General features: G+C 40.6%; 2 protein-coding genes across 2 annotated transcripts in view; both read left to right on the top strand.

The window, feature by feature from the left end:
• The first annotated feature begins 6,529 nt into the window (after nt 1–6,529).
• Nucleotides 6,530–16,327, top strand: msantd2 (Myb/SANT DNA binding domain containing 2). Its single transcript, XM_078266405.1, has 4 exons — nt 6,530–6,974; nt 12,912–13,167; nt 13,265–13,328; nt 13,816–16,327. Exons 1-4 carry the CDS (start codon nt 6,543–6,545, stop codon nt 14,738–14,740), a joined length of 1,677 nt encoding a protein of 558 aa, XP_078122531.1. The 5' UTR covers nt 6,530–6,542; the 3' UTR covers nt 14,741–16,327.
• An 8,905-nt stretch (nt 16,328–25,232) lies between these two features.
• Nucleotides 25,233–25,873, top strand: part of esama (endothelial cell adhesion molecule a) — a 77,944-nt gene continuing 77,303 nt past the window's right edge. The window contains exon 1 of the mRNA XM_078265500.1: nt 25,233–25,701. Coding sequence (XP_078121626.1) covers nt 25,635–25,701 — 67 coding nt within the window. The 5' untranslated portion in view covers nt 25,233–25,634. The remainder of the gene's footprint in view (nt 25,702–25,873) is intronic.

Below are 25,873 nucleotides of genomic sequence, written 5' to 3'. Positions count from 1 at the left end.
TTTAAAGTAAATTCCATGGCATGTTGCATTCAAGATACAGGATCCATTATGGATCAGTGTGCCTGACACAACTGGTTAAATGCAGTAAAGTCCTAGCTACTTTGAAGCTTATTTGATATCTGAGAACTTTTAATAATTTAGTCATGCATGAACAGTATTTCATGTTGCTTCAATTCATTGCCAAGTGCAGTCTGAGCTGAATCCTTATAGAGACATATTGAAATACAAAAAGGCTCATATGATGAGTGAAGCTGTTTAGCCATTACATGAATATTACATTCCTGTAGAGCGCTAAAAGGGCCATGTTGGACCACTGCAGTCTACAAATCATTCCATATTGAATCTTTTGAGTATGTATGAGAACTGGCTGCTGCATCAAATTTTATTTTAATGTGTCTGTTAGGCCTGCAACAATTATAACATAAGTGTCTGATCGCAATAGTTTTTAAGTAATTGCTGTTTCTTTGTTTAGCCGCAATGAATTGCTAACATTAGCTAAGGTCCTAAAGGGGATGACTGTTGATGGTAATGGTCAGTTATATGTTCATTTAAGAGACAAATACAATGTTTTATGATAATAAAGAGACGTGGTTCACTTCATAGGCTGTGTTACTACATTATCTGGCACATAACAGCAAGGGCGTAACTTTGGTTTCAACATGGGGCGGGGGGAGGGGGAGGGGGTTGAGATTTTCACTTTTGGGAAAAATTGGAATTTTGAACTTCAAACACTGCATTTTCTGCATTCTGGTGAATATCTCTGCAACAATGTGTGCCTTTTCTGCTTCAATGTATGCAAATGTCTTTGCACTGGCCAGTTTTGATTATTATTGGGGGGGGTTGTAACTCCCCTATCCCCCTGTAAATTACACCTATGCATTACAGTGATACAACCAAAAGATGTATCCTGGGATTCATTCCAAACTTGAATGTGTTTGAAAAACTGAAAGAGACAATTATATTATTCATCACAATTATTTCTTTGACAGTTATTTGCACAGCAACATTTGGAATTGTTACAGCTCTAGTGTCTGTCAAATAACTTTTGCCACTTTGAACTAAACAAAAGACCTGCAGGTGCTTACCTTATCACCTCAATGGATGAACACACCACATCACATTTAAGCTGACAGGCCGCACTTTTACTTCATAATCATCGTGTCACATGCGTGTAAAGTAATGAGTTTGGAGCCATAAGTAGGACTTCACTCAGATACGCTTAAAACCAAAACACTTGAGGGCATTTCTGGCAGTGTCATTAATACTGAGGCTCATGGGTAACAGATGTGGCCCAATCAAAGCATGGAGACAAAAATAAATCCATCACCCGACTGAAAGGGAAAATTAATCTTGCAGCCTTCAGCAATTACAAAGGTTGATTTTCAGACCTTCTTTCGCAAAAAAGATTTTTTTTCTTTATCTGCAAGCCAATAGCCATTATTTTATGACAATTTTAGCCAGCTCTTTCAGGTCAATGACATTGCATCGGTGACGGAAATTGCAATTTCAAATGTTCAGGTGCAGACAATGAAAAGCATCCTTCACATATGAAAGTAAGCAACACAGCAACACTATTAAATACCACTCCACCAAGACAAAATCAGAACTTTCACACTGACATCCTCCCTCCCTCTCTGTCAAATTCAATCTTACCAATCAATTACAGATTGAAAAAGCCATTCATCCCATCGATGATAAGGCCAGGGTTTTGATCATAACCATTCTCTAATTTCGAAAAGAAGCTATTCTCAAACTTCAAATTCATGAGGCGTCAGCAAAGCTGGTGGTACTAAAAGGTGAAGCCAGTGTCCACAGTGTGAACATGCAAATAAAGTCCCATCTCATTAACTTTAAGTTATGTCTCTACATGTCCCCAGAATATAATGGCCGTCTCTTGATGATACATAGATTACCACAGATCCTCACTATTTTGTTCAGATGTGCTCTCAGGAATATTAAAACACAAATGAGGCCACAGAAGACTTGACCTTACTGATTTTAAATGTGCCAGTGGCAAATCTAGGCAAGGCCCACTTTTCTAACATCTTCAGCATTTCTCAGCCAATACAAGACAATTGCAGACCAATAAGCCATTTTAAAAAGGTGATTGGGTGGATGAAATGAAATTATTTTTCATGACTTTGGTCAGAAACTTGACAGGAGAGTGCAGAGGGCCACCAGTGATCTTCAGATGAGTTATAAGCAGTCCACAGTGAAATTGATCTCCATTGCTTAGTTAAGACAAAGACAAACATTTAAAGGTGCTCTAAGTGATGTCACGCGTTTTTAAGGCTACAACATTTTTTGCCATCACCGCAGCAATGTTAGCACGTAGGCTACTTCCACAATGCGCATTCATGACTCAACCAACACCTTCTTGTCGGTTATTGGCTGGAACACGGTTTGTTATATTTGGTGGTGCAGGTTGGCACAGTTTGTTTTTATTGGCGTTTGTGGAGCCTGGGCTGTCTACAGAGACCACATTTTTTACAGTGTGTTCAGGGGACAGGCAGCTAGCAGATAGTGAGGAGATGTTTTTTTACAGTGTGTTCAGGGGACAGGCAGCTAGCAGATAGTGAAGAGATGTTTTTTACAGTGTGTTCAGGGGACAGGCAGCTAGCAGATAGTGAGATGTTTTTTACAGTGTGTTCAGGGGACAGGCAGCTAGCAGATAGTGAGGAGATGTTTTTTACAGTGTGTTCAGGGGACAGGCAGCTAGCAGATAGTGAGGAGATGTTTTTTACAGTGTGTTCAGGGGACAGGCAGCTAGCAGATAGTGAGGAGATGTTTTTTACAGTGTGTTCAGGGGACAGGCAGCTAGCAGATAGTGAGGAGATGTTTGCTGTATGTGACAAAAAATGTTGTAGCCTAAAAAACGTGTGACATCGCTTAGAGCACCTATAAGTTATTACCTAAATCTTACTTTACAACTTACTTTGATGTGAAAAACGAACACGTGAACAAACATTTGCTTGATAAGAACTACCTTAAATGAGAAAAACATTAAAAAAAAAATTATTCAATGTCTAATTTGATTTTTTAATTTGACCCATGTCCCATATGCTAACACAGAGGGGGCGGGGTTTAGGACCGATACTGCAGTCACTACTGCTAGTGTGGCAGTAGTAAAGGCTAAATAATTGAAATACAGTGTGACTCATTGACAATGGAGCTCTATGGCACAGAGGAATAATATATATCCGGCTTTGATAGACACACACACACAATACTAGTTAGTAGATACATTCATTGCTGGTTTGGGACTTGTTAGTGCACTCTGACATTAAGGAAAATATAGGATATTACCAGAATTATCATTTAATTTCAATCCAAATATGCACCAAACACTCCAGAAAAGTTTATTTAGTCCAAAAACGTAATTGTAAATGGTACAAGGTATTTCAGGGCATTTCCTGACAGCAGACATGACAGCTCATTGACAGCTGCAGTTTGGACATGTAAAGGTTAGACTGTCAGTGTTTCCTGTCTCTGACCAACATTGGACAGCTAGTGTGTTAGACCTCATCCAAAAAGGATCTAAATGTCCCTTTGGCCAGGTCAGCACCTCTCTGACCACACACACACACACACACACACACACACACACACACACACACACACATACACACACACTGGACAGATGGCAGAGCTGGCTGGAATGACTTGTAGTCCCTGAGGGAAGCCAATCAAACATTGTCATGGAAAAGATAAAAAGTAAACAATGACACAATCCATCAATCGGGCCATCAAATGACCAATTATACACTCCAAAATCAATAAAAGGTCTCTCATTCACTGCCCAGTGAAGACGGTGACTTGCTGGACAACACATCACTGAGTGTTACAGATTGTACTCTTTAAAAAAAATATTGTCAATGGGCATCTTTCAAAACAAATATGACAAAGATCCCAAATTCTCCTAGGTGGACAATAAAGCACAGTTCAAATAAATCATTCAGCAAACCACAGCTACACAGTCTGTGTATTAACATTATGGCCTAGTCCCCACCTACACGGGTGTCTCAATGACATTACCTGTATAAATAAAGGTTAAATAAAATACAAAAAGTACTAAGCCTACATTACGAGTGAAAGGTCAGCATTCAAAGGGTTACCTAAAGTGGCTTTATGTACCTAAAGTGGCTTTATGTAACTTTCAGGTTGTGTTGATTTCAGCGGCCCCTCTGGACCAAAGCGGTAGTGTTTTACCACACTTGCTGTCCTAAAGGTCTAGGAGTTAGCGTTATGGGGGGGTCATATAGTTGCAATAAATGTTTTGCTCAGGCAGAAAATCATTAATTTACAATAAGATAATACGTTACAGATGCATCGTTGCATTTCAAGTGTTGCATACGGTAACTTAGCTTTTTCACTGGGTCACGAGCCAAAGCATTAAGAGATTGTTGTAGCAACCGGAGTAATAATAACTTAGATTAATATAACGCATTTCATGAAACCCACAGACACTTTACACAAGTACAGGGGGACGAGGGAAAAGAAAATAGTAAGCCAACACAAAGACAAAAAAGAAATAAAACGTCCGCCTAAATGGAAGGAGGACTTAATTTAATGTTGACTCCTGACGTACAACCACGTCACGCAATCTGAAGTTATTTTATGAATGAAATAGATATATTACATACCTGAGGGCCAATCGGGGACGTTTTTGAATCATTAACAATCCCGTAATTGTCTCCATCTGTTGAAAACCGACAGAGGTTTTGCCCGTTGTCTTTCACTTTCCCTTTTATCTTTTAGTTGTTCTTCTTTTAATTTCCTTCTCTCCTGTGATGGCCCTGCCCCAGTATCAGCCATAACTACAGCAGATAACTTCTAAAATAACATTAAAATACAATTAGGCCTATATAAAGACATCTCCTGCTAGCCTTTACCTGCTGGATACCTAACACAGGCTTTTCTGGTGTTACAGTGAAATCTGTGACCGTCAGAATGTGTTACTGTAGCTCCGTCTACCTGCCGTAAATCATTCTGTCACTTTGTTGGAAAAATCCACCGGGCAGGGGCATTAATAACAACTTTATAAAACTAGCGTTCTTTTCACTGTTAGTCTCGTTTGTTGTTACAGGTCATTTATGATTATCAGATGGAACATTACACAGTTTCAGAAACATTTAAAAGCTACATATAGTCACTTTAAGTAAAGGTACAAAAGTATAATTGAAAAAAATATATAGAAAAAAGAAAATACAAAAGTAATAGCTATATTTGCAGAAAAAGACATCCTTTCAGAATGTTTACAACTGTATAATGTTCAATTATAAATGTGCCATAACTCTCGATGCAAAAATCAGTGACTTTTATATGTGCTCATGTGTCTGTAGCAGGCCTTTATTTCATTAGGATTAACCCTTGTGTTGTCTTCCATTCGACCATGCAGTTGTCGTCCTCCCGGGTCAGAAAATCAACACTTTTTCTGACGTTTTTGTCTTTTTTTTTTCCTACACTTTTGGCGCTTATTTGAATGTTTTTGGTGCTTTTTTTTTTACGTCTTACGTTTCTTTTACTACCATGTACAGACACCACGAACAGTAGTTTTACACTTATCTTTGAAATTCATCGTCAATAAACTTCATTTATAGGAAATTCTACCTAATCATTGAGTTAAAAAAGCAGAAATTATGAATTATTCAGGCTAATATTAAAGGAGAGGTTATGTGTCAACGTTGAGTGAGGATACCGTGTCGAAACATTTCAATTTATTTTTCAAATGCTAAAAAAATGTCTTGTCTTGTTGTCTTGTTGTAGGCCTACTTACGAAGCGTGTTATATGGAATCTAGATGTGTGAATCTTCAATGATCTCCTGATTTGATTTGATTATGATTATCATGTCAGCGATTCGATTTGATTCGATATCACGATGCGTCAAATACATTTTTCTATTAAAGCCATATAGGATATTTAATTCATAGCTTTTCAAGCTTCAAAAACGAAACATTCTGCAGTGCTCTAATACTAAATAAATTGGATACAGCACTGAGCACATGGCACTTTCTGAATGTGCAAAACATAACAGAATATGTAAACAGAAATGTTGTTACATTAAATTGTAAACAGAAATAATCGATTATGGCCCGGCCGATTATCGATGCAGCATCGTCCACGATTCAATGCATCGATTATTTGATTGATTTCAACACCTCTAATGGAATCATCCATGTTATTTTGGGGTCATTAAAATGAGGTAGTTAAAAAGAAACCCATATTTCAATTTGACCCGAAGACAACACAAGGTTTAACGTTTATCTTTTATTTTATTTTATAAGGGAGGTGGAGGAGACATTCTCTGAGGCGACCCTCGTGTCATAGTTAGGGCGCATAAAGGACTGGGTCGAGAGACGTTTGCTGTTTGTTTGTTTGTTTGTTTGTTTGTTTGTTTGCTTACCTGAGAGCCAAAGTCTTCCAGGATCCACGTACCTTTGCGTCTCCCCTAGGTTCCGCGCCGTGTTTTTCTTCATACCTTCTAGCGTAAAGCCCCGAACGTCACCCTCCCTCTCCCCCTCCCCTTAGCAACAGAGGCAACATGGCGGCGTCCAGTACCGCGGAGCATTCTTCAGAGATATCGACGCCGTTAAAGATACCCAAAACCGAGGTGCCATCCCCCGAGTCGGAAGATTTGAGTGACAGTAATCAATACCACTCTAATCCCTCGACACCTAACCGCTTCTCGCCTTTGAACGTGGGCTCAGGGACCGCGGGCCGGACGGCGGCCTCATCCTCCTCCAACAGCTTCACGGCTTGCCGAGGGATGTCGTGGACCCCGTCCGAGACAAACGCCCTCATCGCGGTCTGGGGCAACGAGAGGCTGACGGAGGCGAGGATGCAGCAGCTGGAGGTCGCAGGCACCGTCTTCTCCGGTAAGGCCCCCGGCCCGGCCATGTACGAGCGGGTGTCCAGAGCCTTGTCGGAGCTGGGATATGAGAGGACCCCGTCCCAGTGCAGGGAGAGGATGAAGGTAAATATAAGGTTATTATGAGGACACACGCATAACGTTACATGTCCAGCCTCCATCATCAGGAGCTCTGCCTGTAGATTTGAGACCGAGCTGGATCTTGGGGCTTGCAAATCAGTCCAGTCACAGGTTGTTGACCTGACATACAGCTAGAACCAGGGATGGAAATTAACACCAGCCATCAGAAAAATGCTGGTAAAATATGCAAGTGGCTGCTAGATGTGCTTCACTCACCAGCCCCCAAAAAACAATGGTAATCTGTTGAGTGGCTTGTAATCCACCAGTCACAGTGGCAATTGGACAAAAAGTGAATTTCCAACCCTGGCTAGAACACACTGATAACATTGGCTTACAGCCCAGTATGTAGAATCAAGTAATCCCACCTGAAGGTGGAGATATGTCTTATGCATTATTACATCTGAATCTGTCATCAATGAAGTCTCCTCATTCCAATACCATATATCACCACCTACACTCACCTTATAATACATGTTCTGTTTTCAGTCATGCATTGTAATGGATACTACATACAATGGATACTAGGGGTGCACCGAGCCGATATTAAGATCGGATATCGGTCCCGATATTGACAAAATATCTGGATTGGGGATCAGAAAAATTACCAGGGCCCTGTTGCACAATAGTAGAATGAAGAAATCCAGGATAACTGAAAAAGCGCAGCTTGACTTAGTGTCATCGCGGTTTAATCGGTTGCACGTTTGCCGAGCCAGGATGAGAAGGTGACGCTGTGTCAGCCAGGTGTAGATAGCTGGGATAAGTGCACGTCCACGGCTTTCTTAAATAGACCACGGTATCCATCACAGATTTACTGATGCAGAAATGGAGAAGACGCGTGCGGCATATGTTTAACCCGCTGAGCAGCAGCTGTTAATGGAAAATGACGAGGAGGTGAAACATATAATATGCAAAAAGGGAAATACGGCTGTTGTTATCAGACAGAGAGAAAAAGCCCAACAGACAATAGCGGACCGACTGAATGTGTAAGGATTTAAAAAGATCTACTTACTAGTCACTCCACATTTTTACAAAGTTGTACACTGTGTTTTAATTGCTTTTAATATGCTTGTTATGTGTTGGTTGTATTGCTGTATCTGTTTGTATGTGCTAAATGTGCTGGTTTTACTGTAAAGTGTGTTTGTGTAGCTGTAAAGTACTAAATAAATAAAATGTTTTATTATTTAGCCTACTTTGCCTTAAAAGTGAGCAGAGGGAATTAATGTTCCTCTGGACATTTACCCTAAAGACTAGGCTTAATTTCAAACCCGTATTCACAATGCGAGAATATGTTTTACAACCATATGCACAAATCTCTATAAGCTATGTCTAATTCTAAATATCTTTCTACAATAAATGTTCATACAGAACAAACATGACTGGACAAAAACTAGAAAAAAGAAGTAAGTGACTTCAAAACACACTGTAAGCATATCTGTAAAACAATATAGCCTATTATTATTATTATTATTATTATTATTATTATTATTATTATTATTATTATTCAGGGGGTTTTTCTCACTCCCAGATGCGTGACAGCACCAAAATAAAAAGATTAAGAAGCTTTGTGGCGTTCCAACACATTCCCACTCTCATCTCGTAAAATACGGACGTTTGGTCAGGTGCCATTGTCGTCGTTATTGACGCTAAAAGTCTCCTTTAGAGTCCTCTGCACGGTGTGGGAGGCTCCCCCCGCCTCCCCCCGCCTCTCCACGTTGCACAGGGAATTTCACGGTGTCTCCAGTGCCAGTGCAACCATTTCTTACCATGTAAAGAACTGCAATAGTAGGATTTACATCAAACTTGTGACAGTAATAGTGACAAGTAATGCATGTTAATAAAAATAAAGCAGAACACATTCAGAAGACAACGGAATAACTGTTAAACACGTTTATTTCGGATCATATTTCTGATTTAACACGTCAGACTCCAGGATTAGTCTTAGCCTGGCTGTTAGCCTGGCTGTTAGCCTGGCTGTTAGCCTGGCTGTTAGCCTGGCTGTTAGCCTGGCTGTTAGCCTGGCTGTTAGCCTGGCTGTTAGCCTGGCTGTTAGCCTGGCTGTTAGCCTGGCTGTTAGCCTGGCTGTTAGCCCGCTCTGGAGCAGGCTAGCTGCAAAGAATAAATCTCCATGGTTACTTGGCTGGGTTTAATTCAACCTGCTTTTGTGCAACCAAATCAAAGCTAAAGTCACCCAGGATAACCTGAATATCCCGGCTTAATCCCTTATCCTGGTTTTGTGCAACAGGCCCCTGATCCACGGGCCGATCCAGTTTTTTTTTTTTGTGTACAAATAAATAAGAATTCAATACATTACATCTGTTATTTTTTCTTAGTTAGTAAAGTAATGTTTAGTTAGGAAAGTCTGGTGCCTTTAGTCTCTTCCACATGGTGGAAGGAAGGTAGAAGGTGTATTATTAATTCAACAACAGTATCGGATCGGTATCGGGTATCGACAGATACACAAAGCCCAGTCATCGGTATCGGGACTGAAAAAGTAAATGGATACTACATGTTCATTTACAGTGGAAAACTGCACCAATTCTGATACTCTGATCCAATACCATTGCTCTCTTTTTCCCAAATGTATGCTTCCTCGCTGCATGGAACTCATTCTTATGCAAGGTAACATGAGGCTGTAGCTGAAAAAAAACATGCCCTCTGAATGGTTAGTGGACAAGCCATCATGTTCAACTTGTCTATGTTTTACATGTAGGACTACTGGTGCTGTGAACAGATACAGAGCTGACAAACGGCACTGAGGTGCCGGGATAAACCGCTGTCCTCTGTATGTCCACAGGACAGCTGAGGAAAAGTCCTCCCCTTACTCAAACTTCTGTTTTGCTTCTTGTTCCTCGACTGTTGTACATACAGTATCTGTTGTAGAGAGTATGGTAACTTTATCGTATCCACATCCTCATCACACTTTGGTTTGGTAGTCTGACTACTGCTGAAACTAATACATTTGAGAAAATAGTTAAGACCACATCTAAAATTGCACATTCATTTAACAATGGTAAAAAAAAAAAAAATGTTTATTTATGTTGGTAATTATTTACTGCAGGGGTCTTTAATGTTTTTTAAGCCAAGGTCCCCTTAGCTGAAAGAGAGATGGAGCAGGGACATATTTTATAATATATTTAAGTTGCATATAAAACTTGGCCTACAATAAAGTTTACGGTGGCCTATACCTTTTTAATGCATAGAATACTAAGCCATAATATGTTGGATTCATGTTAAGACATTTTACATTTTGAAAAACCTTTCAAAAAAATTCATAATTTGGTGGCCCCTGTGCAGTAACTCTGAGGACCCCCTAGGGGCCTTAGACCCCCTATTGAAGATCTCTGATTTATAGTATTTAGCTTCTTTTTTTTTTTTTTAAACGAAATTTAGATTATTTGACTTCCCAATTGCAAACCTTGCATTTAAAGGTACATTGTTTTTAGCTTATCTCTCTGATACTTTGTGTATTTAAATATGTCCTTATGTAGCCGATATGATGGTTTATTATTAGTATGTTGTGTTGAATTAGTTCACCAACGCAAATTCCTAACAATGTTTCAACTCAAATTCCCATTCCAAGCAGAGTATTAGTATCTTAAAACATTCTATTGGGGATTTTTTAAAGTCCGCCATGTGTTGTGAGCCCCTCTCATTTAGTGAGCTTAGTTAAACACGTCATAGACCTTGATGCAAAATGATAAATAATCCTCAGTAATGTGGATATAATGACTAAGTGGGTAAAGGCAAATATTAGAACAGTTACAACAGTCTGGTAAGTTCAGAAAGTGACATCACTTTACTGTAACGCAGCCTTTAAAACCAGGAAAAGACAACACTTGTGTCATATTATGATATCCAAAATCTAAGACGATGTCTAGTCTCGTATATCAATATAATATTGATATATTGCCCAGCCCTACAGGAAATACAAAACAATATTGATTCAATCTTTGCTAATGTTGGCAAACCACAAATAGCATTGTCAATATTTCTACTTTCACAGTAAAAGCTCTGCACTGCCTTTTATATATGTATATGTAGGCTATTACGTAGCACATACAGGAAGTGCTGAATAACAGCAGCTGCATTTCTACTAGCTACAGTAGTATTAAGTCTGAAATGTGGATCGATGATGACCGGCCGATACACATTCTGCTTAAAGTGCTCATATTACGCTCATTTTCAGGTTCATAATTGTATTTAGAGGTTATATAAGAATAGGTTTACATGGTTTAATAAGAAAAAAAAAATTGTATATATATATTGTACTGCACATTGCTGCAGCTCCTCTTTTCAGCTCTCAGTGTGTTGAGCTCTCTGTTTTAGCTACAGAGTGAGACATCTCACTTCTGTTCCATCTTTGTTGGGAGTCGGACATGCTCAGTACCTAGGTAAGGACTACTAGCCAGTCAGAAGCAGAGTATGAGGGCGTGCCCTGACAGTAGCTAGGTAAGGACTACTAGCCAGTCAGAAGCAGAGTATGAGGGCGTGCCCTGACAGTAGCCAGGTAAGGATTACTAGCCAGTCAGAAGCAGAGTATGAGGGCGTGCCCTGACAGTAGCTAGGTAAGGACTACTAGCCAGTCAGAAGCAGAGTATGAGGGCGTGCCCTGACAGTACCTAGGTAAGGACTACTAGCCAGTCAGAAGCAGAGTATGAGGGCGTGCCCTGACAGTAGCTAGGTAAGGACTACTAGCCAGTCAGAAGCAGAGTATGAGGGCGGGCCCTGACAGTACCTAGGTAAGGACTACTAGCCAGTCAGAAGCAGAGTATGAGGGCGGGCCCTGACAGTACCTAGGTAAGGACTACTAGCCAGTCAGAAGCAGAGTATGAGGGCGTGCCATGCTAGCAGCTAGGCGAGCATTATAACGTGTGTTCCAAAGTGACCACGTTTGTCTCTGAAGTAAAGGCTGGACTACAGTAGAGCTGTTTGGAGCAGTTTGTGAACAGTGTTTTCTGTTGGAGATGGTAAGTCCCTTTGGGGGGGACTTTGGGCTTTTTCACTTTGTAAACCTATAACGTGCACAAAAAACACAATAAAGGAAAGGGAAAAAGCATAATATGAGCACTTTAATAAGGTCAGTCTCGGGGCCGGTGCCCATACCTATCCATGGGATCAGAACGGTGCATCCCGACTGAAAAACATACTGCAGTCCACAGCCAGACAAATGGAATTACTGTTAAACCTGTAGGTAGCCAGCTTACATTACTATTAGAGTGTGAGGGGAGATCTCAGATATCGTCAGACTGGCTGACAACATTTCCCTGGTCTCTTCCCATGTGTTGAATGGGGAGTACCAGCTCCTGCCCTCTGGGGGGAGCTATAGGGTCCCAGATTTTTCAGAACATTCATGTGTTCCCTTGTTAATATCCCTGTTGAATCAGCACAGGAGGGCAAAGAAGTGACAGTTTTCCTGCATATATTTATATATTTATGACTATTTTTATGACCACTCTTACAAGGCTGGGTCCCGTTATATTCAGGGTTTCCGCTGCCATTTTAAGTCATAGATGCAGCACCCGAGCCGTTTTTGGCCAAATGAATGTGAAATGCGGCAAAAAGGGTTATCTATTATCTGCTCTAGCTTTTCCAACATTTTACACAGACATGGTGATAATAATGGTGCAAAATGATGTCAAATTGCAATTTTATTTTTATTGTAAAACATCACTTTTAAAAAAAAAAAAACACCAAATAAGTCTTCCACAAAGCTAGGGAAGACACTGATACTATTGACTTTTGTTTTTAATGATGCCTGGTATTTTTTCTTCATGTTGTTGTCTTTTTAATTGTTGGAGCTTGTATTGCAAGACAAATTTCCATGCCTACGGACAATAAAGTGTTATATCTTGTTCGTACTTTACAAAGTTGACAGTTAGCGGGCACCACAGCTGACTTAATGTATCCTCCCACCACATACAGACGCTGCGGCGCTGCTACAGCCGCGTGAAGGAGCACGGCATCGGCAAGCGGAAGAGCAGCTACACTATAGAGCAGCTGGAGAAGGTGTTTGGTCAGGGAGGCTGGGACTCCCAGAGTTGTGCCCCAGTGCTGATCAACAGCAGCGGGCTGTATCAGGAGATGGAGTCTGATGGCAGCACCCTGGAAGACTTCTCCCAGGAGGACTGGTGCAACCAGGTGCTGGACTCCGCCTTCCAGGAGGGAGACATGGAGACTGGTGAGTGTCTTGGCAAGGAGTGGACAGATGGCAATAAAAGACAGAAATAATGAGGTTTTTTTTTTAAAACTAATACGTGTGTTTGTCTTCTCTCTAGAAGAAACCCAGGTGCCTAAAAACAGAGCTCTGCAGATTCAAATAGAGCTGACAGAACAAATCCAGTAAGTGAACTAGAACAAGGACTGACTTCACTTTGTCTTTGTAAATTGAATCCGTTTGATATAAAGTGTTGTGTTGTAAGTTGTGAATTAGCCTAATCTTTACAAATGGCTATTGAAAAGCCACCACTTTAATTTGTCTGACGGCATATCAGGGCAGATTGTGGAGCTTCTCAAGTCCGACACAGTCATACCAAATTTGCAATTAGCCATCAACTTTCGTAAAAACGGCCCATATTTGAGCTCTACATAATTGATTTCTCGCGGGTCCGTTCCAGATGTTTTAGCTTCACTTATACATTCCATGCATCAACCCATGATGCATAAAGGCAAAGGTAACGGACATATTTTAAGCCACAGTAGCTCCCATAACCAGGATAACAAGGTGGTATTTATTTTGTCTGACGGGTCACTGCTTGTTTAGAACTTTCTAAAATGGAAAACGTGTTTCGTTACCGCGTCATCATTATGTATCTTGGGTTCTCTGCAGAAAAAGGGACACGATGCAGACTGTGACGCGTATCCTTGAGTCGGTGCAGCTGCAATGGGAGCCCTTCCAGACATGGACTGAGTTCTCCCGGCTGCACCTCTCCAACAAACTGGCCATCTTTGGCGTGGGCTACAACACGCGCTGGCGCGAGGACGTGCGCTACCACTACGCCGAAATCAGCTCGCAGGTGCCGCTGGGCAAGAGGCTCCGCGAGTACTTCAACCCCGAGAAGCCAGAGGGCCGCATCATCATGACCAAAGTTCAGAAGATGAACTGGAAGAATGTCTACTACAAGTTCCTGGACATTACCATCAGTGAGGCACGCTGCCTGGAACTGCACATGGAGGTGGACTGGATCCCTGTGTCCCAGTCCAGGGCAGCCGGCTGCAGCAAGGGCACATCCCACTACCTCCTCCCTGGGGACATCCCCAAGGCTTATGGACTCTACGCAATTGGCTACGAGGCAGTGGCATCCTCTCACGACACGGCTCACGTCTTTCCCCAGGGGGATGGTGAAGACTACAGTTCACCTCAGTGCTCAGAGAACGGGGAACAAAGTCAGGCTGATGGAGAAGGGGCAGAGAGATGTGACAGGACTGGGGCTAAAGTCACGTACTGCTACCTAGGCATAGCGGAGGACAGGACCATCCAGCAGAGTCTCTTCCAGCACTTCCAGGGCTACGGCAAACACTATGTCCACCATGGGGTACCCTCCGCCATCACGCGTTTCCTGCAGGAGAACTGCCACGGCGACGTCACACATGTCCAGAACGGGGAGGGAGGCGAGGACTCATCTCAACGTTTTGCTATTTACATAAAATACATTGAAGTGGAGCTGGACTTCCTCTCAGCAGGCTCCCTGGTGGAGTGCCTCGAAACTGCTGCAGGTTATTCCTTGAAATACAACAACAAAGAAACATTGTAACTACACTCACAGCATCTCAGATTTGTATTGACTAAAGATATAATTAACAAGTCTTACAGCCCGCAAGGCAACATGAAAGGTGACCAATTCTGTCTGTTATAAAGCATGGATGTGTGCAAGAGTCTGGCATATTTTTTCAGCCTTTTCAGCTCTATTGAACAGATTTTTCGTTTGACTCTTAAGTCTTAAAAGATTGACGGTGCACAATATGGTAAATGTATTGTGTAAACATATGGGAGCGTAGCTTAAGTATAACAAAGCTGCAACATCCAAGAAGTACACTTTTTTATTTTAGGCTAATGTGCACTACAAAGGTTTTTGCTGCTTGTTCAGTGTAGATAAATATTGCCTCATCAGGGAACGTGGGTTGGCAAGGTGACTACTGCAGTATGCATCTGTCTACCTCAGTAGGATGTAGCGAACAAGGCAGCGACGGGACCATAGCGTGTATTTATTTTAAAACTGCCTTTGCTTTGACTGTTGCGGTCTGGACCTGAATTCAGAAAGCGTCAAAGAGTAATGGCTGATTCATGCCTTATGTTTTGAAAGTGTAACTCTGCTGCAGCTAGGGATGCTTCCATGCAAATTAGGGAGACAAAAAGCAAGGAATTGGTACTGACCAACGTGGATACTAGTTTATCCAGCAGTGTAAACACTCAACCGGCCGGTTGGGCGTGGCTTCCACTCCATTTCAATTCAGACCAATAAACGACAACATTCCCCATTATGCCGACCTGTAACGCCGACTCTGTGCAGCAGGTAAACCAACATGTATTAACATTGATGTAAATAATACAGACACTGCTTACCATGGCTGAATCCAAATGGGAAAGGTTCTGTAGTGCGTCTGCAACACTTACAAGCTGTAAAAATCATTACATATCACACATCAGCTGAGAGAGATTCAGGGTCATACCTGCCGCCTGCAGGTCATGGCCATTACGACCAAATGGAGCCCATTTTTTAAGTTGTCTTGTTATCAGTTCAGTCTTCTTGCTGACTTTGTTGGATGGTGTTTTATAGCTCTAATGCACATTCAGATGTAGGGCTGGGTATCGCCCATGATTTTCCCAATCGATTCGATTCCGATTCACAAGGTCCCGATGTGATTACATTTCAGATTGGATTCGATATCAGTTAGGTCAGGGAAATTTCGGTTACAGTACCAGTTTTGCTTGGATATGAAAAGAGATTCACAGAGAACTTCTGCTGTAAATTGTAAGAGCATAAAGTAACCCTAAAATATTATTTATAATGCACCAGGTAAATTGACCCCCAAAAAGGGGGTTAATTCACCACATGCATGGTGAAAAGGCATACATTAAAGGATTGATTTGGGGATTTTGTTTAGCGATATTGGATTTCTGTTACACAGCATTAAATGTTGTCTTTGCTATAGATATTCAGAAATACTGCCAGATCAGTACAGGCATTATCCATTTACTCCTTGTGTGTTTGTTGTGCCATGGTATGAGCCGAAATGACAAATCCCTGATATCACACAGGAGTGTGTAGAAGTATACAGTAAGCCTGTATTGGTAAGTATGTGTTGGTAGGCTGGCACTTTGGAGCATCTCTAGCTGCAGATGGGGGATCAGTAGAGCAACATGACAGATGTGTCGATGAGTTAACAGCACCTCCCACATACTGGTATTTGAAATGCACCAGTCTTTCAGATAACACACAGTCATGCTTAGGGCTAGGGTTGGGCATCGCTTTGATTTTGACAATTTTGATTCCAATCCCGATTCGTCCTTTCAATTCCGGTTCTTATTGATTCTCAATTCCGATTCTTTGAGGGGTGGAGTTGAAAGGGGTCACATAGATTATTTCAGACACTTATTTCATAGATAAGAGGAACATTTTATTTTGATTCAATGATGGTTTACAATTTTACCAGGCTTTTTTTTCAACATAAAATAAAGCCACACTTTAAGGCAGCTACACACCAACCTGATAATCAGCCGTCTGACAGTCTGGCGAGGTCGGTGACTTGAGTCTGTTCGGCGTGTTCCGTGCCGCCGTCGGAGGAGGAGCCGTCGACCTTCATTTTGGCCGAGCAGGATGAGCGTGACAAACGCCTCTCAAAATCTGACGAAAATCTTTTAAACTGACCTTTGTTGATCTAAAATGAAGACAGATTCAGCAACTGCACGGCCTATTTCTCTCTTCAAATGTTTTCAGAAACACGTTTCAGTGAACTATCTTCGTAAAATACGAGATCATATTCCGAACGAGTAATTTTTGAAACGATTCCAAGTTGGAACCGGTTCTCGATGCCCAGTCGTTGTCATGAGTGGCGAGCGCTGATCTACGACTTCTAGTCAGGTTTGGACTATAAGCTGCAGCGGTTAACTCATCCTTGACCAATAATTCAATTCTTTCTGAACATGATTCCTGAGGTTATGTGCAATGTGCCAGGAAAGGACTGTGTAGAGAAGAGCCAAACGGTGGAGGAGTCCATATTGAATCTATGTATATGAAATCTACCTTATACATATATACATATATATATATCTATAATATATATTTAAAAAAAGAAACCTTGATGTTTTTGAGCATTCCAGCTTTTGCAATCTTGCAATGTTCATTTGTTTGGGTATACAGTATATAAAGATGAATATGATATTTTCTATTTTATTGGTTGACACCATGTCTTGTATGTGATTGTTTTCGAGTCACCGTCTCGTATGTTTACATGTTTGAAAAACCAATAAATGGGGCACTCACTGTCATTTGCCACACAGTGAAAACGGGCTTGTGTGTGTTTGTTTGAGCTCACATATGCCCTTTAGAATCAGCTTTATTTACACATGAATCATGTCGTCCTCAGTTATCTATTTTTGATTTTATTTGAGTATGGACAGATGCTAAGTGCAATCAACTGTGCCCTTTGCTGTCTGTCATCCCCCCTCTCTCTCACCTTTCATGTCTTCATCTGTCCTGTCAATAAAGGCTGAAAATGCCCCAAAATATAATCTTAAAAGAAATAAATTATAATAATGGATTGTGTTTCTCAAAAATAGTCAGAAGAAGAACAGCCAAATAATCACCTCTTGTGTTTTTGGGGTTCATTCTATCTACAAAATATAGGCTGACAAACCTGCTGACGTGTTGACTCCCCAGTGATCAACGCATGAGGAGACCGTTTTGGGATTTATTTATTTATTTTTTTTCAAGCATGGCCTTTTAAAAATGTTTAAACAATTATTGGACGGATTGGCCATGAAATTTGGTACAGATGTTCAGGAGGAATTGTAACGACTTTGGTGATCCTCTGACATTTCATCTAGCGCCATCATCAGGTCAGCTTGTCAGTGGTTTATGGGCAAATACCTGAAAAAACTTATGTCCCATCAGCCTCAGCTGTACTTGGTGTTCAGTGCTAATTCTCAAATGTTAGCATGCTAACACGCTAAACCAAAAATGGTAAAACTAAACATGGTAAACATTTTACTTCCTTAATGACGAAAATAATAATTTCCTTAATGCAGATGAAGACATTTGCAGAAAAGGCACAAATTGTTGCATGACAATTCACCAGAATGCAGGAAATAGAAGTGTTGCACGTTATGCAGGACGACCCCCAGACCCCCCAGTTATGATGTGATTAAGTTCATTTATTTCAAAAAGGGACAGTGTATATTAATGAACATTTTGAAGAATGTAAATATACAGGATTATAGCCAAAGGCTAATTTCCATCCTTAGTCCCTGACAGGTTGCTGGTCCCTATAAGTTAAATTAAATAAATAAAACAAATCAGAGTAAAACATCACAGTAACAAATTACATAAATTACAGATTGATCCCAGCTAATGACAACAGGTTTGATTTTGCAGTAGCCATTGGAAAATGAGGTGTTCCTCATAATCATTGTGTGATTGTGTGATTTTGAGTGGCTGTAGTTGCATTAGCTGAATGAGTGTGTCGAGACCTGGAAGATGTAATTCAGCCATGTGGCCAGGAGATGGCCATAGATTGCTATTGCCAAAACTCCCCATATGGTCGAGTGGAAACGACTTCAATTCCTTGTCACTGTGAAATCCAATCTTTGGCTTTGATTAGTCTGACAGCACTAATACCTCATTTAAAAAGAAAAGGAAACAGGGTGACAGATGTGGAGGCCTGACTCATAATTCAAAGGTGCCACTGAGAGGCTGTCACTGAGCTTTTAGGAACTAACCTATGGAACTGTAACACATATCTTTTAGACATCCAAAAACAGTTTCATAAGACTTTAACTTGCACAAATATGTGGCATTTTAATGTTACACAGTTTATTCAATCAGACACCAAAACAAAGAGAGAGGCGTTTTTTATACTGCCCTTTTGTTATGAATCAAATGTCTGGCTCAGTCAGTTAGTTAATAATTAATGTTGTATTGTGCCATTCCCTGTTTAAATTATATTTTAGGTGTTGAATATTTCTGACTCACTGACAGAAATTACACATACATAATGTAAATAAATATTACATTACACCTTGCTGTTGTATATTTGATAGCCCTGTTTGCTCTTGGTCACATTGAATGTGTTCCATTCACGCAGAATACTATGCGGGAAACAGCAGGACTCTTCGCCAAATGTACATTTTAACATCATTAGTGTGTTTTGTCATCATAGATCAAACTTATACTGTGCTTATAGAGTTATATGAATGACTTGTTTTCTAGTGCAGACTGTAGAGGTGAACCCCCTGAAATATTAGTTTTCATTACTAGTCTCGCATTGCCAGACCCTCCTCCACAGCGCTGCGGAGGAAGGTCTGGCTAGTCCACACAGCATTCTGGGATGCTCTGGTTGATTGGCATTTTTTTAAACCAATCACAATTGGCTTGGGCGGACGGAGCCACGGTGCCTCTGCAAATTAGCCTCAGGAAGGAACTTGTTTTGGTGGAACATGTGTACGTTCTAAAGTAGTTTTAGTCGTGCAACAGAAAACTCAGATTGGACAGATAGTCTAGCTAGCTGTCTGGATTTACCCTGCAGAGATCTGAGGAGCAGGTAACCATAGTCCTCACAAATCCACCAGAGGTTAGAACGCCAACACAAAGAAAGAGGAAGGGGACGGACATCTGGCGAATTCCCGGCGGCATCGGAAACAAACCGGGAAATGAAACGTTGTGGATATAGACTAAAGAAAGCCTGACCTGATCGAAGTGTCCTCCACTGCACCCGCTGTATCTATACAGTTTGTCCAGAAGGAGGACAGGCCTTTGATCAGTAAGCCCGTCTCTGCTCTTTAAACCAGTATCTAGGGCAGTGATGATAACTTCCGTATAAGCCAGTGATACAGTATGTAGATTTAACACTGACATTATAAAGTAATCTGAGATAATCTGATCATAAAAAACAATAGATTCACACATTGTAGTCCTTATATTGTTTTTGTTTTTTTTATCTGCTTTATTCTTATATTTCATCAAAGCAGTTACTCATTTCCATTTTGTTCTTGTTGATGGTTAGGGAAGGCAAAGTCCAAAACATGTTCCAGTATAATTATAGCATGGAGGCCTTAAGGATGGAGTGATACAGGTGACATGTACATCATAAATATGTTCTGTAGGCTGGTTCAGCTGCAGTTTAGAAGAGCTTGTGTTGGATGACCAAACAAGTGAAATCCCACTGCACTTGAGCACTCCTCTCCTCAGCCACTGGGGGAGCACCACTCTGGATTCTCAAAAAGCAAACACTGTTAACTGCATATGCACGGTTGCTCATATTGTACTTGAGACCTTGGTATCTTCTCCCTGGATGTCAATTCAGTATTGTTCCTCATTGTTGGATTTCCCATGGACAGGCCCAAATCTAGGCTTAGGCATCCTAGGCACGTGCCTAGGGCCCATTTACCACTAGGGGGCCCAGAAAGAGGGAAAGGTCTAAATAGATTTTTTTTTTGAAATGTAAATTTCCAATCTAACACTTCATCTAAACCTGTATATTTTAAGTGTATGTATGTGTATATATATATATATATATATATATATATATATATATATATATATATATATATATATATATATATATATATAGTAGGGCTGTCAAACAATTACATTTTCTTAATCACGATTAATTGTTGAATTTCTATAGTTAATCGCGATTAATCGCATTCTGTTATTTTGCATTTCAGAACTGTTTTTAAGTACATATTAACAATGGAAAGCAATTCTTACCAGTGTATCTTGATTGGAAATCAAATGAATGCAAAGAAAATGACTTTATGAAGTTGACTTTAATATTTGTATTTGTTTATTATATATTTAATCTAGTCTAATCTAGTCTGGTAGCTGGAGAGGTGTCAGTTCACCTCCTGGCTACTGCCAAGGTGCTTGGGGATCAATAAGGTATAAATTATTATTAAAAAGCGAGGAAAAATGAAGAAGAAGAGAAAACGACAAAGAGGGGCTTTACACAAGTTTCTCTTAGGCCCTTCAAATAAGCCTCAATCACATGCATTAAAATACCTAAATAAATCAATTATATGATTGATTTATTTAACTGCAACATGATTATCATAATAATCATGTTGCAGTTAAAAGTAATCTTTTTTATTCACCAAATAACAAAATATCCGTTTGGAGGGGGCCCGCAAAATGCAGTATGCCTTGTGTTATCTTTCCATTTAATGGGACTCTGCCCATGGATGTAATAAACCAGCTCCAAAAGTCTACCATGGAAAGATGATTCTATGGTGCGCTGCAGACCCATTTAGAAAATATTTTTAATGTTTAATGTTTAATGTTAAATATTAAAGTACTATTCCCAAGGTTTATAATGAATGTTAATGCTCACAATGTGTTTATATGTGTGTGTGTGTGTGTGTGTGTGTGTGTGTGTGTGTGTGTGTGTGTGTGTGTGTGTGTATGTAATGCACTACAGTATGTGAGTGTATATCCATACTGTATATAAAACAGATCAGCTGTTTTATATCTGGAGATGCATGTGGCATTCTTTGCATGACTATTATTACTCATGCAATGTACTGCTATTTGTCGTATAAATGAAACATTAACATTATAATTACATGACATGTTGCACATTGGCATTAAGGTATGTGCTTGATTTATTTTCAAATCCAAGTTTTATGGTGATGACAGTGATGGCAACAGTAATAACCCTTGTTATTTATTTTTGTTTCTTCATTATATAATGTATGATTATTATTTCATTTGGTGTCCTTTGTTGGGGGTTGGGCATGTGTTTGATAGCTGGAAATTAGTCTCGCTTTGCCAGACCTTCCTCCACAGCGCTGCGGAGGAGGGTCTGGCTACTCCACACAGCATTCTGGGATGGGAGAAAAACATGCTCTGGTTTAATGGCATTTCTTTAAACCAATCACAATCGTCATGGGCGGTGCTAAGCACCAGAGAAAAGCTGCGGTGATTGACCAGAGTTTAAAACACCAATTTCTGCACATGGTCTGGGAGTGTGAACAGGTACCTGAGTTTTGGAATAAAACAACATCAATAATATCTGATGTGATAGGATGTTGAATTCCTACTGACCCGATTGTCTTCTTACTTAATGATGACTCTAAACACCTGCTTGGGAGACAGAAGAAAATTTGGCTAGCTGGATCAACCGGGACCAAGAAAATGAACGCTGGCTCCCCCCCCCCCCACACTCGCTTTGTATAAAACAGTGGTTGGCGTATTTTCTGGACATAGTTATTCTTGAGCTCTCTACAGCAAGGATTAACAAAGCCAAATCATCGACTATAGACCTATGGAAAAACACAGCAGCACAAATATCAGACCTGATGACCTCAGCATCACAAGAACTAGAGGAGAGTGACTAGGCAAGGTGGGATTCCTGTTTATTTGTTTTATTTTCCTTGACACCGCTGAGGGTGGGTGAGGGTTTCTGTTCTTGTTCAGTTTGTATTTCTCTGTTCTGTATGTCTGCATATTAAAAAAAACAATAAAAAGTTGATCCAAAAAAACAAAACAAAAAACAAAAAAAACGCCAACACAGAGGAAGCCCAAGGCAACAGATATCCGGCCTAAATGAGTGATATCCGGCCTAAATGAGTGAAATCCGGCGGATTTTCCGGCGGCAACGGAGCAATCCCGGAAGTGGAACATCGAGGATATAGACTAGGAGGAAATAGACATTGGGTAGTGGCAGATATGGAGATGAAGGGGAAATACGTCATTATATATTGCTGCTACATGGCACTTTTTGTTGTTGTTGTTGAATGTTCTCATTTTCATTTTTTAAGAAAAATAAACAAATACAATGTTATTTAAAAAAAAAAAAAAATGTTTTAACCTTTATTTCACCAGGTAAGCAAATTCTCATTTGCAACGACAGCCTTGCCAAGACAAACAAACGTGTGAGACAACATAGAGTTACACAATAACACACGCAAAATATCAAGAGACGATATACAGTTTGTGCAAGGTGATGTCTAAGTGGTATGGCAATAACACAAAACTAATACAATAGTCCAAGTAAAAATACTGAATGTAATACAGAGTCTATATACAGTTTTTGCAAATGGAATAGTGCAAAAGAGCATTAAGAGTAAGATGTTCCCGTACGTACTGTAGCAGGGACCCCCTACTACATATATTGTATAAAATGAAGTTGCATAATAAACTGGGCCTACAATAATGTGTAGGGCCGCCTAAAGCCTTTATACCTTTTGCATAGGACACTAAGCTATTAAAATAGCCCAATAATTGTTGGCATGATTTTATAAATCACGTTTAAATGTTAAACATACATGAGGAACAGTGAATCCTCAGTATTACCTGTATCTGTGGATGGCCTTAGTGACTACCTTACCTATAGACCAGTAAGCAGTGGGCATTTTAGTTTTACAATAATATGTTGGATTCATGTTAACACTTTTTAATTTTTGAACTTTCAGAAATTAACAATAATTTGGAGCCCCCCCCCCCCTGCACTGACTCAGATGACCCCCTGTTGAAGATCCCTGCTGTAGATGATTAATTGGGACAAGCGATATGTTTGGCCTCCAGGTGTCAGGTTTGCTCATCATTTGACCGGACTAGTCTGTTTGGATTAGGAGTCTATAGTCCAGGATCCAGTGTTCCCCTCTCTGCCCTACACTGAAATGTTGTTTGCAGCAAAATAAAAACCGGCCTGTTTTGACAGCTTTCCACCTGAATGCTGTTGTAGATTTCAGCAGGAGGCCAAGATGCAATTTACAACAACACAACAACATCTAATCCCCATGAGGCTTGGACCCTGCTTCTTTGGATTTAATCACAGGCATAACCCTTGGTCACCTCTCATAATTGAGCAGTCCTCGTGCATTAGTCTCCCCCTTGTTGCTGAGGCACGTGGACAACCTTAGAAAAATGTAATAAAGAGGTCTGACCAACTCGGAAAGCACAGGTCAGTCCATATTTTGTACATCAGAGGGTGAGTTCGCCTTGGGAATTCACGTCAAGCTGAGTCTAGTGTGTGTCAGTGCTTTCAGACCCACACCTGTTTACACATGATAGGACAGGAGCTGAGGAGGTTCACGGGGAGACTGGGGGGGGAAGGATGGAGCTTTAGTTGTGTGGATTGGGAACTAGGGTTATTGTTGTAAAAGGGTATTTGATATTGGCAAATCGCCTGGAATTACTGAAATGCTGTGTTTGCCCTTTATCTTTTTTAGAGACAAATTCAGCTCATAACATTTGAGTGGTGAGACATTTTCACTAACTCTTTATAGAACCTGAGGTTATGATGTCATAATAAATTTATTTATTTTTTGTATTTCATGACAAGTATTTTCGAGAAAACAATAGGCTTGACTGAGACCTTCTTTTTTTTTACTCACACGTCCACACATCTTATCACAAAGAAACGTAATTATTGGTTTATTACTCCTGCTGCCACTATATTTTACATAGTTTTTTCCATTCATGTTAATGTTTTTGAGGAATATTGCATAATACACAAGAATCGTTTTTCAACCATGTAATCATATTTCTTATTTTACAGTGTTGTGCTTGTGACATTTTGTGAAATAGATTTAGAATTATATATATTTATTCATATTTCAAAATATTACAGAAAATTCAAAGTTTCTAAGTTTTTTCATTGTCATATGCACAGTAAGGAAACATGTTTCCATGTACAATGGAATTCTTCCTTGGCTGTCCACAGAATGCCAAACAATGTAATAATAAAAGTGTGCATAAAGGTAGGCCTACAAATATCATATGATCACAAAATAGTCATTATACCATCTTGTAATTGAACCTGAAAAGTAGCTTTTGCACCTGCACATATTGTACAGTAACGCTGCGAAAGAGGACAGGTGTACCTGCGTCAAGGTGGCGCGAAATGACCGGATGTAAGGTCAACTTTGCTTTCAAAATAAGAGCGGACTGTCACGCAAAGCATTCACCAAAGCTGTGTACGTAAATATTGGGTTTTATTTTAAAGCTCATAGCCGGAACTTGTCATTATTTCTCAAAACAACTTGATACCAGAAAGGTGGTAGGCTCTTCTGTCCACCCCCCCGCCCCTCTCTCTGTCGTTGGGTGATAGAGGACGATAACTTGCGGAGTTGTAGCCACTCGCTGCTGCCTCGTTGGAGCGAAAAGCAGATGCCGAGAGTCGCGAAGAGCTTCAGTGTCGGAAGTGCGGATCCAATTTACGCTTCACTTTCTTACCAGCTCACCGCAAAGTCAGAGTAGAGGATCCGTGCGTCTGTGGGATAAGACGGCTTCCACCTTTCCTCCCCCCCCCCCCCCCCCGAAGTGTCCCTCACCTTCCCCGGCTCGCTGCGTCTCCGCCGCCGGGAGACTGAAGAGAAAGCCCTTGACAGGCTGGAAGAGTTTCGCCTGAGGCGAGACTCAGCTCCCATATAAAGCCGGGTGCAGGGCATTAACACACCGACCAGTGGACACTGTGGCTGCAGCAACCATGGAGGTCCACACTACTTCCAGGAAACTTACTTTGCTCTCATTTACCTTTCTGTGGGGGCTCTCAGGTCAGTAAAGAGCTTATTTTCCTAATTGATTTAAGTGTGTATTTATGTTTGTTTTTGTATACACTTCACATACTACCACATATATCAGATATGTGATATAATGCCAACAGTGGACCTACACTTGTACTAATGATGGTTCCAAAGGTGACATCCATTCAACACACATTTTGGC

Source organism: Sander vitreus, chromosome 13 (genome assembly GCF_031162955.1).
Source record: "Sander vitreus isolate 19-12246 chromosome 13, sanVit1, whole genome shotgun sequence".
In the NCBI taxonomy this organism is placed as follows: domain Eukaryota; kingdom Metazoa; phylum Chordata; class Actinopteri; order Perciformes; family Percidae; genus Sander; species Sander vitreus.
Note: the sequence above shows the minus strand (reverse complement) of the source record. Positions and strands in the feature narration are given on the sequence as shown.

Excerpts from the sequence above, each read along its gene's own strand:
- msantd2 (XM_078266405.1), top strand. The coding sequence starts at position 6,543 with ATGGCGGCGTCCAGTACCGCGGAGCATTCTTCAGAGATATCGACGCCG. Across the intron at positions 6,975-12,911 it reads AGTGCAGGGAGAGGATGAAG|ACGCTGCGGCGCTGCTACAG; the intron begins GTAAATATAAGG and ends CACCACATACAG. Across the intron at positions 13,329-13,815 it reads GAGCTGACAGAACAAATCCA|AAAAAGGGACACGATGCAGA; the intron begins GTAAGTGAACTA and ends GGTTCTCTGCAG.